Source organism: Scardinius erythrophthalmus, assembly GCF_964197995.2.
Source record: "Scardinius erythrophthalmus genome assembly, chromosome: 8".
NCBI lineage: Eukaryota > Metazoa > Chordata > Actinopteri > Cypriniformes > Leuciscidae > Scardinius > Scardinius erythrophthalmus.
Window position 1 is genome coordinate 1,386,447 of NC_138228.1, and position 16,356 is coordinate 1,402,802.

Consider the following 16,356-nt stretch of genomic DNA (forward strand, 5'->3'; position numbering starts at 1 on the left):
GGGGCCTCATTTATAAAACTTTGCGTAGGATTTGCGTCAGAAGTGGCGTACGGATGAAACATAGGACGTGCGTACGCACAGAAATATTCGGATTTATAAAACCGTGCGCACGCACATCCTACGCAGTTTTCCCTTAATAAATCACAATCAATTCTAAATATAGCGCAGCTTTTGCGGCTTTATGTCACGCCCATAGTTGCCCATAAATAGTCCGTGAAACGCCCACAAGTTAATATTAATCGACGATGAATATTAACTTTTGGGCGTTTCACGGACTATTTATGGGCAACTATGGGCGTGATCGATTGCGAAATCATGGCAAACACAGAGAGGAAAACCAAGAAACGTAACTTCACTCAATGTGAAGTAGAAATTATCGTTGGCGAGGTGGAAAAGAGAAGTAGGTCTAAAATGTTGTTTGGAGGGCACAGTGTGGGCATTACTAATGCCAAAAAGGCACTTGAGTGGCAAAAGGTTGCAGACGCCGATAATGCTGCAGCCTCACAACCTCGGACCGTGGCCGAAATAAAAAAGAAATGGTCGGACATCAAAGTCGTCGGACAAAAAAAAAGAGTCTAGCGCTCCATCGCCAGTGTGTGTCTGCCACGGGTGGAGGAAAGGGGATACGGGAGCGTTTTATTACCATCCATTTGATTGCGTCTGACAAGCTACGAGGATGAATTGCATAACATGCCAATATTATTGCAGAACATATTTCACTTTTCTTTTTGCAAATATGTGTTAATTTGCATTTCTGCTGTAATTTTCGTTTGATTTTGTTTGTTTTAGACTGCAGATCGATCAAACGGGTGTTCGTGCCTGTTAATTGTAAGACTTGCTTTGTGAAGTCTTCGTGTTATTTATGAGAGGCAGAATTGACATTTCATTTACACAAGAATTGGGACCATTAGATCCAGTGCAGCATGCTGAGTCGAACGATACCCAATTTTCCTGTACATCGGTCATTTAGAATTTTGTCGTAAAATGCTATATTTTATGTCTATTTATTATATATTTATTATATTATGTTGTTGTTGTTTTTTTATATTTATTTTATGAACACAAACGGTCTAGGGGGAGCTTGAAAAAGTAGTTTTTTTTAAAGAAAATCAAAATATTGAACATATTTTGCGCTAGTGTGGATGCTAATATAGTTATAATTCTTGGTGTGAACGGGCCTTAATTTACAATGGCTTCAAACGCGACTCAATACCGACAAAATCAAGGACCGGATGTTTGCTTTATTATACACAGTAAAGCACTGTAAATGTATAGAATGTACTAAATAAGATTTAAAAAACTAATTATAGAGTGGATCTCAAAAACTCTTGATAATGTCACATTTCTTTTATTTCATTTAAAATTTTTATATATTTAAAATAGTTTAATTTTGCATTAAAAAATAAGGCCTATTTTTAAGACCAATATGTTTTGCACTGTGATACTATTTTTATGAAAATGCATCATACAATATAAAACTAGCCTAAGTTACAGGAACAAACACTACAGTGTGTACACATACTTTGCATTATTTTATATAATTTTTTTAAGTCTTTTTTTTTACTCATGAGAATCTGAAGAGGAAATGTGCTGAATTGTCAATTTCATGAGGTCCATTATACTTTAAATTAATATAAATATAATAATTTATCATTTTGTCCCGTCCATTTAAAAAAAAAAAGGTTTAAAGGCTGAAATGTGAGGTTTATCATATCATATAACTTTATAATTATCAAAACATGTATTATTTAAAGTGTAAAGTTGTTTAAATGGTCGTTTTTACAGTCATTTTACCCGCCAAAATGATATTTAATTTATATATCAGGTCTTTAATGTCTTAAATTAGATTTTAAAAACCCTACAGATGTATGTGACTGTGTGTGTTTGTGTGGATGATCACTCAGGATTGCACTTTACTGGGCCTGTCACAGACAAAACTGGGACAAACACGACCAAAACTGGTTAGTTTACAGTGCATCAATCTCTTACAGTAAATTAAATAAACAGAGGTTCGGAGTTCACAGACAGGTTAACACACACACACACACACACACACACACACACACACACTCACTCCATTTTATCATTGCAAATAACGCATATTTGACTAGACTGACAGAACTGGGAAATGACAGTGTGTAAGTTAATATAAAGTCCAACCTTGCACTTAAAAACAATCTAAACTCCGTTTATATATATATATATATATATAAACTCATTTTAAACATCTGAGGACTTGTTTAGACTTATTTTACCTGCTGCCAAAATTATATTTTGGCTGGACAGTTATCCAGTAATGACACACACACACATACATACATACATACATACATACATACATACATACATACATAACTATAGTGTAGTTAAACTGCTGCTGTATTCTGCTAAATGATCATTTGAACCCACCAGTCCTTGAGCTTGAATAAAATCATCCAGGGAGCAAATATTCTTTTTCTTCGTCTGTTTCTCCATGATCTCAAACAAACAACAGTCTGTTGCTAGGCAACCGCTCGCCGCTCTTCCGGCTTCCTCGAGGCGAGTGAGTGTTTCCGGTGCGCAGTGAACACGTGGGATTGTTGTCATCTGTTTTACAGTGTGTGTGTGGAGTGTGTGGACGCGATCATGTCGGATCAGGACTGCGCTGCCGGGGACAGGAGCTCTCTGAGCGGCCTGATGCTCGCGTCGCACGCCCCGCTGGATGACGCGCAGCGCGCAGGCCGGATGAAGTGCTCGCGTTGCGGCGCGTCGCGCATGTTTTACTGCTACAGCTGCTGCGCGTTGGTCGGGCTGGAGCCGCGGGACGTTCCGAGCGTCAAGGTCCGTAAAACATCACATTAAACAGGACGCGCTCGCATTATCATCATCATCATCATCATCATCATCATCATCACACATAACTCAGTTAGCATGACTTTAAATAATCACATTGTAACTGTGCACACTTAAAGGAACAATCAAATCAAAAGTGTCAATTCTGTCATCATTTGCTCACCATCATGTCACTCCAAACCTGAATGACTGATGCTAATGACAAGAAACAATAAGAATCTGGAATTTAAGTTATATGAAAGATGTCAAATTTACCAGAATTTTCCAGAATTGAAAGTCACCATTAAATCAGAATAGGTGACCATTTAAATATTTAAACCATAAATATTTTTATGGAATATTGCAGTGTTTATTGTAAATGATTTATCATTATTTGCACATCACTTTTTTTTTTAATAATCGTGAATCAGAATAACTTAATTAATTTATAGACCGAGACATTTTGGAATTATGAGTAAAATAAGGTTTGTGGTGAACATTACTGGAAGACAATTGGCCTTCGACATAAAAGTTACTCCATAAATCCAAAACCCACAGGAAACTCATGGCCGCCAAACACTCATTCCTTCCATAGTTTTAGGATTAGAAAATGATTTGAGAGTCAGTTCCTCATATGAATCAACATCTCCTTTCACGGTCAAAGAAATATACAATGAATCGCATGTTGTGTTTGTTAAATTGACCTATTATGCCCCTTTTCACGAGATGTAATATAAATCTATGGCGTCCCCAGAAAGTGTGTGAAATTTCAGCTCAAAATACCAGATCATTTATTAAAGCTTGTCAAATTTGCCCCTTCTTGGGTGTGAGCAAAAACACGCCGTTTTTGTGTGTCCCTTTAAATGCAAATGAGCTTTAGCTCCGCCTCCGTTCAGAAGAGGGCGGAGCTTCAGAAACTCCGGCAATAACAGAACAGGCCAATCTCCCTCATCCAGAATCCCAGAATAACCAGTAGCGAGTGCAGCCTTACGGAGAGACTCAGGAAGAGCTTCTGAATGTTAGTGGAGACATTTCTGTAGTTGTTGTGGAGTTACACTGATCATCTCATCATCATGTTGAACTTCTCCACAAGTGTCCACAGTTCCTGAGGTCTTCATAAGACAGCAGTGACATGTTCTGGTCAATAGTGTTCAGTGCTCGTCTGTGCTCAACCACAGAACAGCTTCAGGCTCTGCTGGATCTTCATCATTGCGTTAGAACTGGTCTCTGTTGTCGTGAGTGTAAACGTGCAGATTAAGGGCCGGGAATATTTTAATAAGATCCTCTTCATACGTCAGAAGGAGAGCGAAATCTGATCGGCTTATTTTCTGACATGCTAGCATTGAAAGGCTCACCAGAACAAAGTTACTGGGTTTCACTTTTCATGTTTTCTGTGTTTGTAGAAGCACCGGGGACCCGATTATAGCACTTAAACACGGGAAAAGTCAGATTTTCATGATATGTCCCCTTTAAAGCTCATGAAACATCTGTCTGGTGTTTTCAGCTGCCGGTGAAGATCGACATCATCAAACACCCGAATGAAACGGACGGCAAGAGCACGGCGATTCAGGCCAGAATCCTCGCGCCGCAAGACGTCACCATCTACACATATCCCTGCATCCCCGAGCTGGACCAGAGCGCAGAAAACGTGAGCAAAACTAGTGCTGGGCGGTTTTATATCGGTTTTTAAAGATTTATATCACGGTATTTTTAAAAATTATAACGGTTTCACGGTACCCTAACCCTACGTTTGAAACGTGCAGTGCTCATGTTTATCCAACAATGTCAAAGCCTTCTAGAAAATCTATTTGTGGCGGGCAGTGTTGATATTATGATGCAATGTATGGGAAAAACTGTCATATAATTTGACAGCTATCAATTATAGTTTGACGTCTTCATCTTCACCGTCACGCTCAGTAACACACAGCTGAGCATCACCAGTGCAACAGTAGCCGCGTTTCCATTACCCTTCAAATTGCGCAATTTGAAATTGCGAATTGAAGATACGACCAATGGAAACACGTCAATTTCGCAAAAATTCTCATTTATCGCAAAAAAGTTTATCCGCTCGCATGAGGGTTTTTTTCAGGCAATTCGAAAAAGAAATATTTTGCAAAACTGCAATGGAAACAGTTTTTGCGCATTTGCAGGTCACCTGACGTAGATGATGCGGTGTGTTTGGACAGAATACGAGACAGAGCTCTTTATTAAATTCATATAAGACAAAAGAATTACAGAAATAATGGATTCTAAACCTCAAATAAATGCCACGATCAAGACCTCGCAGCAGATCTGAGGGAGAAACACCCAGAAACTCCTCATATGAGCCGCTCACAGTATAATAAGGGTCGTTCCTCACCATTAATGATGGGATAACACACATATATCTCCTTCGATTAATAATAATGGCCAGTGCAGTGGCTGGGATATAGTACATAAACTTACCAACGTTCGTTGCCATGATTTTGGAATGATTTTACTTATCGCAAGAGGAAAAAATGAAGTTTTAGTCGCATAACATCGGTTAATGGAAATGCCGTCATTTTGCAATAGATTTTTGTCGACATTTAGAAAAAAATCGCGAAGTTTTTGCACAAATCTGTAATGGAAACACGCCTAGTGAAAAGACCCTCTCAAACAGTGTCGCGCCGCGTTCCCAACATACACCAGTATTGCGGTATATTAAAAATTAATATCATAACAAAAATAAACAGCGGTGTTCGGTATGAACCGGTATACCGCCCAGCACTAAGCGAAACCCCTCCGACCCGCCGTGTGCCGAGTCCGTCTCGGGTTTTACGGATCCCTGTTCTTCCCACAGATCGTGCTGGTGTTTCCCGGACCGGATGCGATGACGGTGGAGGAATTATGGGAGTATTTTTCAGCCGGTGGAGCGCAGAGATCGAAGAGATTAAAGGCGACGGCTTCTGAATCTCACACCTGCCCGATCCAGAGAGTGGTTTTCATCGACAGCACCTGGAACCAAACCACCAGAATCATCACAGATGAACGTCTTCAAGGTGCCAGCAGATTCCCACTCATCTTTAGCGCCTTTCACACTTTAAAGTCAATCATTTTATCCCTTAAAACTCACCAAAATTAAATATAATATAAAAAAAGAAACTCCTTGGGAAAAAAATGTCTTCATGCCTTAAAATATCTTGAATGTAACTCGACACCCTTGCCTCATTTAGTATACGCGGTTCTATGAATATGCAAATGAGCCCCGCCTCCACTCACTCACTCAGCTCAGAGATCCACTGGTTGACGATCACACGTTGATCTGATTGGTAACAAGGTAGTTTGTGACGTCAGAAACACCAGCGATTTCAAAGCGTGTTATTAATAATGGTTATTAATGTGGTGTTTGCAATATGCTTTAAGATAAACCATGTGTAAATTCTTATTAAAACACCACATTAAAAACACGCTTTGAAATCGCTGGTGTTTCTGACGTCACAAACTACCTTGTAACCAATCAGATCAACGTGTGATCGTCAACAAGTGGATCTCTGAGCTGAGTGAGTGAGTGGAGGCGGGGCTCATTTGCATATTCATAGAACCGTGCATACTAAATAAGGCAAGGGTGTCGAGTTACATTCAAGATATTTTAAGGCATGAAGACATTTTTTCAAGGAACAAAATGTCATTTTGGTGATCAGCTGAGTTTTAAGGGATAAAATTATCGACTACAGGGGGACTTTAAAGAACAGTACAATCCATTGTACTTTTATTATGTACTTTCTAAATTACAAGTGTGAAACGTTCCTCCACCCGTGGTTAAAAGAGGGGTTTAAGAACGGCGCAGTGTGAAAATCCCTTTAGCATGTGTCTGTGTGTCTCAGATGTGACGTTATTGATGTTATTTCCCTGCAGCTTTACCACACGTGGAGATCAAGAGCAGAAGAACCTGTTTTTGGCGGCGTCAGAAAGGCAGTCCGGACACATACCTGGCCACAATAGAGGCCGTTTATTACTTTCTGAAGGACCTGCACAACCACTACTTCTCCGAGTACACGGGAGAATACGACAACCTGCTGTTCTTCTTCTCATTCCTGCATAAACTCATCAATAAAGCCAAACAGGCTGCTGGGAAAGTGTGAAACAAACAAAACAATAACTATTATTTGAACGCCATGGATGCATTTTGTCTCAGTGAGATTTAAATATTTTTTATTTACAAGTCAAAGTCCGCATGCATATTACCAGAATGGCTGAAACATTCACTGATTGGATTTCTAAAGGCACTTCAATGTGTATTTGACAATAAATGATTTCTTGCACTCTTGTTAGTAAAAGGCGTCTCTTATTTTGGCCTGTAAACTGTCGCAGGTCTTCTTGGCGTCTCCCAGGAGCATGGAAGTGTTGGGCTTGTAGAAAATGGGGTTATCGACCGCAGCGTATCCCACACCCAAAGTGCGCTTCATCACGATCACCTGCAGACACACACACACACACACGCTTAGGCCATGTCCATACTAAGGGTATGTTTACACGACAACGATACGCTTAAAACGGAGACATTTTTTCTTTGAGTTTTCCACTTACTGACGACCCCATTGTCAAAGCAATCCCCGTTCACACAGATTTACGACTAAAATCGCTGTATTCTGCTGCCAGGCCAGTAGATGGCGATGAAACACTATAGGCTGAACACGTAATACGCATGTGCATGACGTCATCGTCTTCAGAGATTCATGTTTTTGTTGTTTACACGAAGACCATTTTCAAAATCTTTTAAAACACCTGAAACGCCATTTCAATTATTTATTTATAGTCCATCTGCAGATATTTGTTCTAGTTTTAAGCAAAAAAACTGATAAATTTTGCAATTGATATCTTAAGTCATTTTGCTTTATTTGTCACGCTATTTCTACGTCATTACACTATTTCTGTCATTACGCTATTTCTACGTCATTACGCTATTTCTAAGTCATTACGCTATTTCTAAGTCATTACGCTATTTCTGTCATTACGCTATTTCTACGTCATTACGCTATTTCTAAGTCATTACGCCAATTGTCATTATGCTATTTCTACGTCACTATGCTATTTCCACGTCATTACGCTATTTCTGTCATTACGCTATTTCTACGTCATTACGCTATTTCTACGTCATTACGCTATTTCTGTCATTACGCTATTTCTACGTCATTACGCTATTTCTAAGTCATTACGCCAATTGTCATTTTGCTATTTCTACGTCACTATGCTATTTCCACGTCATTACGCTATTTCTAAGTCATTACGCTATTTATACATCACTACGCTATTTCTACATCATTACGCTATTTCTAAGTCATTACACTATTTCTACATCACTACGCTATTTCTACATCATTACGCTATTTCTAAGTCATTACGCTATTTCTACGTCATTACGCTATATGTCATTACGCTATTTCTACATCATTACGCTATTTCTATGTCATTACGCTATTTCTATGTCATTACGCTATTTCTACGTCATTACGCTATTTCTACATCATTACGCTATTTCTAGTCATTACGCTATTTCTACATCATTTCGCTATTTCTACGTCATTTTGCTATTTCTACATCATTATACTATTTCTAAGTCATTACGCTATTTCTACATCACTACGCTATTTCTACATCATTACGCTATTTCTAAGTCATTACGCTATTTCTACATCACTACGCTATTTCTACATCATTACGCTATTTCTAAGTCATTACGCTATTTCTACGTCATTACGCTATTTCTACGTCATTACGCTATTTCTACATCATTACGCTATTTCTAAGTCATTACGCTATTTCTACGTCATTACGCTATTTCCACGTCATTACGCTATTTCTAAGTCATTACGCTATTTCTACATCACTACGCTATTTCTACATCATTACGCTATTTCTAAGTCATTACGCTATTTCTACATCACTACGCTATTTCTACATCATTACGCTATTTCTACATCATTTCGCTATTTCTACGTCATTTCGCTATTTCTACATCATTATACTATTTCTAAGTCATTACGCTATTTCTACATCACTACGCTATTTCTACATCATTATGCTATTTCTAAGTCATTACGCTATTTCTACATCACTACGCTATTTCTACATCATTACGCTATTTCTACATCATTACGCTATTTCTACGGCATTTCGCTATTTCTACGGCATTTCGCTATTTCTACATCATTATACTATTTCTAAGTCATTTCGCTATTTCTACATCATTATACTATTTCAAAGTCATTACGCTATTTCTACATCACTACGCTATTTCTACATCATTACGCTATTTCTAAGTCATTACGCTATTTCTACATCACTACGCTATTTCTACATCATTACACTATTTCTACGTCATTACGCTATTTCTACGTAGAAATAGCATGATGACGTATAAATAGCGTAATGACTTAGAAATAGCGTAATGACTTAGAAATAGTGAAATGACGTAGAAATAGCGTAATGACGTATAAAATAGCGTAATGACGTAGAAATAGCATGATGACGTATAAATAGCGTAATGACTTAGAAATAGCGTAATGACTTAGAAATAGTGAAATGACGTAGAAATAGCGTAATGACATAGAAATAGCGTAATGATGTAGAAATAGCGTAATGACATATAGCGTAATGACGTAGAAATAGCGTAATGACGTCATTACGCTATTTATACGTCATTACACTATTTCTACGTCATTACGCTATTTCTACGTCATTACGCTAGTTTTACGTCATCACTCTATTTCTATGTCATCACGCTATTTCTACGTCATTACGCTATATTCGGTTTCAATCCGATCCAGTGTTTACATGTTCTCTCGATCCGATTAGAAAAGGAATTAACCAGCCCTTTCAATCCGATCTCAATCGGATCGATTAATGTGTTTTACATGAAGCTTTCAGTCCGATAGAGTCGTCAATCCGATTACTAACGGATTATTTGGTTGCATGTAAATGTAGCCAGTGTGGATGAGAAACTGTTGGAAAATGCTAGTGTGGACATTTTGTGTTTTCAAATGTAGACGTAGACCCTAATCACACGCCTGTGTATAATAAATAATCCATAATCACCTGCTTAGACTTCCACACTTCCAGCACCGGCATCCCAGCGATTATAGAGTTCGGATCTTCTTGCGCTGCGGAGTTGACGGTGTCATTGGCTCCGATCACAAGCGTCAGGTCGGTTTCTGCACACGCACACACACACACACACACACACAGAAAGAACAATAAGACGGTCGTTCTCATGCGATGCGATCAGGTTTCTCCCTCGCTCTACAATCTTATCTGCGCCGGCTAAATAAAAACACGTGCTGCCCTCCGACTCCGACTCCAACTCGCGGTTGCATGTCTAGGCACAATTACATAATCAAAATGAGTTATTACAAAGACCAGACTCCACATGTGACCTGACCGCTGCCGTCTGTTGATCATCGGCTCGTCTGCCTGTACCGGACAGATACGAGACGTGTTTTACACCGCATGCGTAAACAACACACTGACAGCACAGTCAAACGCTGATAACTCGCTCACTACTTCATATTCAATGGGCATAAAAAATTACTTTGGCTATTTAACATAACATTATTACTACTTTTTAAAAAAAGAAGAAGAAATTAATACTTTTATTCAGCAAGGACGCATGAAATTGATCAAAAGTGACATTTAATGTTACAAAAGATTCTATTTGAAATAAATGCTGTTGTTTTTAACTTTTTATTTATCTAAGAATCCTGAAAAATAAAATGTATGATGGTTTACTCAGAAGTCTGAAGCAGAACAACTGTTTTCAACACTGATAATAATCATAAATGTTTCTTGATCATCAAATCATCATATTAGAGTGATTTCTGAAGGATCATGTGACACTGAAGACTGGAGTAATGATGCTGAACATTCAGCTTTGATCACAGGAATAAATTACACTTTACTGTATATTCACATAGAAAACAGACGTTTTAAACTGTAATATTATTTTGTGCTTTTTACTGTCTTTTTAATTAAATAAATTCAGGTTTTGTCACAGGAATAAATTACATTTTTCAATATATTCACATAGAAAAGCCGTTTTACATTGTAATAATATTTCACAATTTGTACTGTATTTTTTATCAAATAAATGCAGCCTTGGTGAGCAGAAGAGACTCTTTCACAAATATAACCAGTGTAGAAAATACTAAAGGCTATTTAAGATGAAGTTCAGAGTTGATATAACAGTCAGATCAGTTCTTTAAATACAATTTTTAAGTATTTAAGACCTTAATTGACACATTTGATTACTGTAAATAAAACTGAACGTGATGCACTTCACATCAACACAGAATCAGACTGCAAATTTGCTCTTCTGATCAACACGCTATTAAATCTGCAATTAAATTCTAGGGACAAGTGTTGCAAATTAGCTTTAGCCACAAGCACTATGATCCACGCACTGGATAGCTGTTGTCACAGTTTTATCTGTTTATTGTATCTGTCCCTATACAAATAAAACATTAAAGGGGTGGTTGATTATGATTGGACTTTTCTAACTTTAGTTAGTGTGTAATGTTGCTGTTTGAGCATAAACAACATCTGCAAAGTTACAACGCTCAAAGTTCAAAGCAAAGGGAGATATTTGCTTTTAAAGAAATCGCTTTTTAAGGACTACAACAAACGGCTGGTAGAGACTATTCACGGGTTAGTGACATCACCAACCCTAACATTTACATAAACCCCGCCCCCGGAACACGATTTATAGATTATCAAGACAGAATATGCTAATCAATGACTAGAAGATAACTACACATAAGCTTCATAACTTCATCAACTAACCATTCAGAAATGTCCTGTTGCTTCTACATTTTCTCGAGTCTCTCCATCTTTGTCTGACTTCGTTTTGAACATAAAAGGCTAAAAGTTTTAAAGGGACTTAAATGGACACAAACTCTTGAAGCTCCGCCCCCTGCGCCGGGAGCAGCAGCTCATTTGCATTTAAAGGGACGGACACAAAAACGGTGCGTTTTGGCTCACCCTCAAAAAGTGACATTTTTAACAAGCTATATAAAAATATCTGTGGGGTATTTAGAGCTGAAACTTCACACACACACTCTGGGGACATCAGAGACTTATTTTACATCTTTGGATAAGGGCATTATATGAGCCCTTTAAATAAATAAATAAATCTGACCTGGGAAATCATCGTTGATCTCGTCCATCTCTAGAACCACGTCGTACGGGACGCCGGCCTCGGCCAAGAGCACATTGAGCTGTCCGGGCATTCGTCCGGCCACCGGGTGAATCCCAAACCTTACACACACACACACACACACACACACACACACACACACACACACGATACTCAACTACAGCAGAAAATGAGCTTTATAATCAGAACAATTCAACATGAAACTTTTCAACAGCAGAGCAAGTGGGAGTTCATTCAGTTACACTTACTATAGTAAAAAACACTGCAATAATGATGTTCTTCCTCAGTATTTTCGTTTTGTTTTCCAGCACTAATATCTAAACATCCTTAAATCAAGATGCATTTACTGGAGAAGCGAAATGACTGAAGATATCAAGTCTTGCTTTCTGAAAACTGAAAATGAAGTGAGTTTGCACTTAAAACAAGAACTAATATCTGCCAATGAGGTCAGAAATATAATCTTAATTCAGAAGGAAAACAATTATTTATTGATTAGTCCATCTGCAGATATTTGTTCTAGTTTTAAGCAAAAAAACTGATACATTTTGCAATTGATATCTGAAGTCATTTTGCTTTATTTGTACTGGAAAACAAGACAAAAATACTAAGAGAGATGCATAATTACATGACTAACTATAATTATATAGCAAGTGCATGTTGTTAATTAATATTACTCAGAACTTATTAGTATAACAAGGGCACCTGAGAATAAAGCGTAACCGTTTATTCCTCAAGCTATAAATTCTTCTCCACCGTCTGCGATGTAAATACTCAGAGAATGTTTTACACTTTCCCTCTTTATTTACAGAACGCCTGCGTTTTTACCAGCGCTTTTTTATTAGACACAGATGTGTTTTGTCTCCTTTTTAACAGAATTACGCTGCTGACCTGCCAAGTATTCAAGACACTGAAAACACTGGATGTGTGAGAGTTCAGCATGCGATTATTTTGATGTTCTCGCTGATTTAAGAGTTCGCGAGAGTTGAGTGTCTGACCTCACAGTTTTGCCCTGTTCCTTCAACATCTTCACCATGTCAGCGATGGGATACTGAGCCTTGGCCGCGCACAGACCCCAGCCTGTCCGAGAGAATACACACACATACACTGTTTAGACATCAGAAAAGAATTAATATTCAACAATGGTCTGCACCTACTATAGTAAGTTCTTATGTAGGGCACGTCTGTTTTTCTTTTAACTCACAAAACAGATTCATAAGAGCATTATTTCAAAGAAACAATGTGTCTCTGCCTTATATTTAATTCAATTAATGAAGCGCTTTTCACAATACACATCGTTTCAAAGTGAGCGCTTTTATCCGTCAGATCAGTTTTTAAGCACTTTATATAATAGAAATGTAACAATTAATTCAATTAACGTTTATATGTATAGCGCTTTTCACAATACACATTTCAAAGCAGATTTAAAGAAAAATGCATTATATTTTACAGTGATCTGTTATCTGAGGAAACTGACTAAGTTATGTATTTCAGAAATGTACATATACAAAATCACAGTTAGTGAAAAATGTATTAATTTAAACAATGTAATAATTTAATGCAGAACTGAAGTAATGAATTCTTGTTTGTTAACATATGATTGACATTTAGAATAATGTAGCATTGCTGCATGTTGATTCAGAGTTATACTTTTCATAATTATATTTACTCATATTGGAATCAATTGACAGATAATATTGTGTGGAAAAAGGTTTGGCTTATACGTAATAAATATTTAATCACAAACAAAGTTAATGGGGTTTCATTCAAACTTTACCCAGTTAAATATTACTTTGTGAAATTTAAAAGTGACATTGATTTTAATTGCACTTTTTGTGTCAGTTGTGGTTCATTTATTCGGCACTGCCCGTTTGTAAGACCGTTTTGGCAAAATGTTTGTAATTTTATCACAAAGAACATTGACATTTATTATTTGGTCTTTTGGAGAACTATAGAGAAAAGCACACTCTATTTATTATATAATAAACTATTCTTTCTTTCTAACTAATCTATCTTTCTTTTTCTTTCTTTCTGTCTTTCTAACTAATCTTTCTTTTTCTTTCTAACAAATCTTTCCTTCTTTTTTCTAACTAATCTTTCTTTCTTACTTTCTAACTAATCTTTCTTTCTTTCTAACTAATCTATCTATCTTTCTAACTAATCTATCTTTCTTTCTAACTAATCTTTCTTTCTTTCTTTCTTACTAATCTATCTATCTTTCTAACTAATCTATCTTTCTTTCTAACTAATCTATCTTTCTTTCTAACTAATCTTTCTTTCTTTCTTTCTAACTAATCTTTCTTTCTTTCTTTCTAACTAATCTATCTATCTTTCTAACTAATCTATCTTTCTTTCTAACTAATCTATCTTTCTTTCTAACTAATCTATCTTTCTTTCTAACTAATCTTTCTTTCTTTCTTTCTAACTAATCTTTCTTTCTTTCTAACTAATCTTTCTTTCTTTCTAACAAATCTTTCTTTCTAACTAATCTTTCTTTCTTTCTTTCTAACTAATCTTTCTTTCTTACAAATCTTTCCTTCTTACTTTCTAACTAATCTTTCTTTCTAACTAATCTATCTTTCTTTCTAATCTTTCTTTCTTTCTAACTAATCTATCTATCTGTCTAACTAATCTATCTTTCTTTCTAACTAATCTTTCTTTCTTTCTTTCTAACTAATCTATCTATCTTTCTAACTAATCTATCTTTCTTTCTAACTAATCTTTCTTTTTTTCTTTCTAACTAATCTTTCTTTCTTTCTAACAAATCTTTCCTTCTTTTTTCTAACTAATCTTTCTTTTTTCTTTCTTTCTAACTAATCTATCTATCTTTCTAACTAATCTATCTTTCTTTCTAACTAATCTTTCTTTTTTTCTAACTAATCTTTCTTTCTTTCTAACAAATCTTTCCTTCTTACTTTTTAACTAATCTTTCTTTCTAACTAATCTATCTATCTTTGTAACTAATCTATCTTTCTTACTAACTAATCTTTCTTTCTTTTTTCTAACTAATCTTTCTTTCATTGAAACTAATCTCTATCTATCTATCTTTCAAACTAATCTTTCTTTTCCTTTCTAACTAATCTGTTTCTTTTTTTCTAACTATTCTTTCTTTCGAACTAATCTATCAATCAAACTTCAAACTACTTTCAACTTCTTCAAACCCTCTGGTCCGGCTTTCTCAAACCAACTTAAAGTTTGTCTCAACAAACTTTTTTTCTAGTTATATAATAAACTGTATTCTTTTAATGGCAAAATTATATATTCACAAATGTACATTTTCCTGTAAAAATCCTGTTTTACGTCATTTAAGAGAGCTTTATATTGACTCAATTCGACTTTATATGACGCAAAAAGCAGTTAAAACTTTGAAAATGTATAAATCTTTCAATGTCTTGATGTAGATGTACATGAATCCCCCTAGTGTGCAACTGGCACATTTGTTGTATTTTCGTGTATACTGTACTGTACTATTTGTAACCTACTGGTACTCTTCTTTTTTGTTAATAAAAAAAAAAAAACATGAAAAAAAGAAAAAAAACACACACACACACACACACTTCATGTCAGTTATTAATCTTCTGTCACGGCGGAATCCCCTAAACCCCTTCACTTGATGTTTCAAGATCCACATTTGCTTCATGTTTCCTGCTAATAACTGCAGGAGTGTGGAGAATCGTGTCATCAGCCGCGTGTGTGTGTGTGTGTTCATCAGCCGCGTGTGTGTGTGTGTGAGGACTTTCAGGGAAATCCGTTTGATTGCAGTCAGATTGCAGAGTTTCCTGAACTCCAGATGTCTCCCCACAGGAGATCGCGTGTGGACTCGAGACACGCACATGTGTGTGTGTGACCCGTGTTCAGGCTCTTCTCCACATGTTTCACACACTTTCTCGTTTTTGAGTCGAGACTAAGAACTTTAGCTAACGTTCTGACAGGGTTCTCTCAAGGTTATGAACTAACGTTCTTCCAGTAACATTAATAAAACATTTGTTTACAGTTATCCGGTCTTCCCTCGGGTCATTTTGACCCGAAACTCTTTTGTTCATTTTTTTATTTTATGTAAGTGTTCATCAGAGGGGTCTAAGACTCTAGGACTTTTGTTGCACTTGAACCACGAATACACACACACACATTTTTTTTAACGGATTCAAGGAGTTTTGTGGTTTAAATTTAAAAAAGTAGCGAATCCTCCTCTCTCGGGTCAATTTGACCCCTTAGGAATGAATGGATGCGAGGAATGCTTCAGTACACATAGAAAAACCTAAAAATGCTCAAAATTCAAACTAAAATATATTTTTTTTATTAAAGGTATAGCGGAGGATCTTTCCGAATTTTAGATAAGAACAGCCCTCTCCACTTTTTGAAAAAATGCACATGCGCAA

The 16,356-nt window shown here is 36.6% G+C and overlaps 2 protein-coding genes across 4 annotated transcripts in view; one reads left to right on the top strand and one right to left on the bottom strand.

The window, feature by feature from the left end:
• The first annotated feature begins 2,489 nt into the window (after nt 1-2,489).
• On the top strand, nt 2,490-7,099 carry dtwd1 (DTW domain containing 1). The gene is made up of 4 exons (XM_081372416.1): nt 2,490-2,820; nt 4,316-4,459; nt 5,633-5,831; nt 6,688-7,099. Exons 1-4 carry the CDS (start codon nt 2,626-2,628, stop codon nt 6,912-6,914), a joined length of 765 nt encoding a protein of 254 aa, XP_081228542.1. The 5' UTR covers nt 2,490-2,625; the 3' UTR covers nt 6,915-7,099.
• Nucleotides 6,953-16,356, bottom strand: part of nnt2 (nicotinamide nucleotide transhydrogenase 2) — a 32,135-nt gene continuing 22,731 nt past the window's right edge. For all 3 annotated transcript variants that reach the window (XM_081372406.1, XM_081372408.1, XM_081372407.1), the window contains 4 exons: nt 12,976-13,057; nt 11,963-12,081; nt 9,868-9,983; nt 6,953-7,247 (listed from right to left, as the gene is read on the bottom strand). In XM_081372406.1, the coding sequence (XP_081228532.1) occupies nt 7,101-7,247; nt 9,868-9,983; nt 11,963-12,081; nt 12,976-13,057 (464 nt within the window). In that variant the 3' untranslated portion in view covers nt 6,953-7,100. The remainder of the gene's footprint in view (nt 7,248-9,867; nt 9,984-11,962; nt 12,082-12,975; nt 13,058-16,356) is intronic.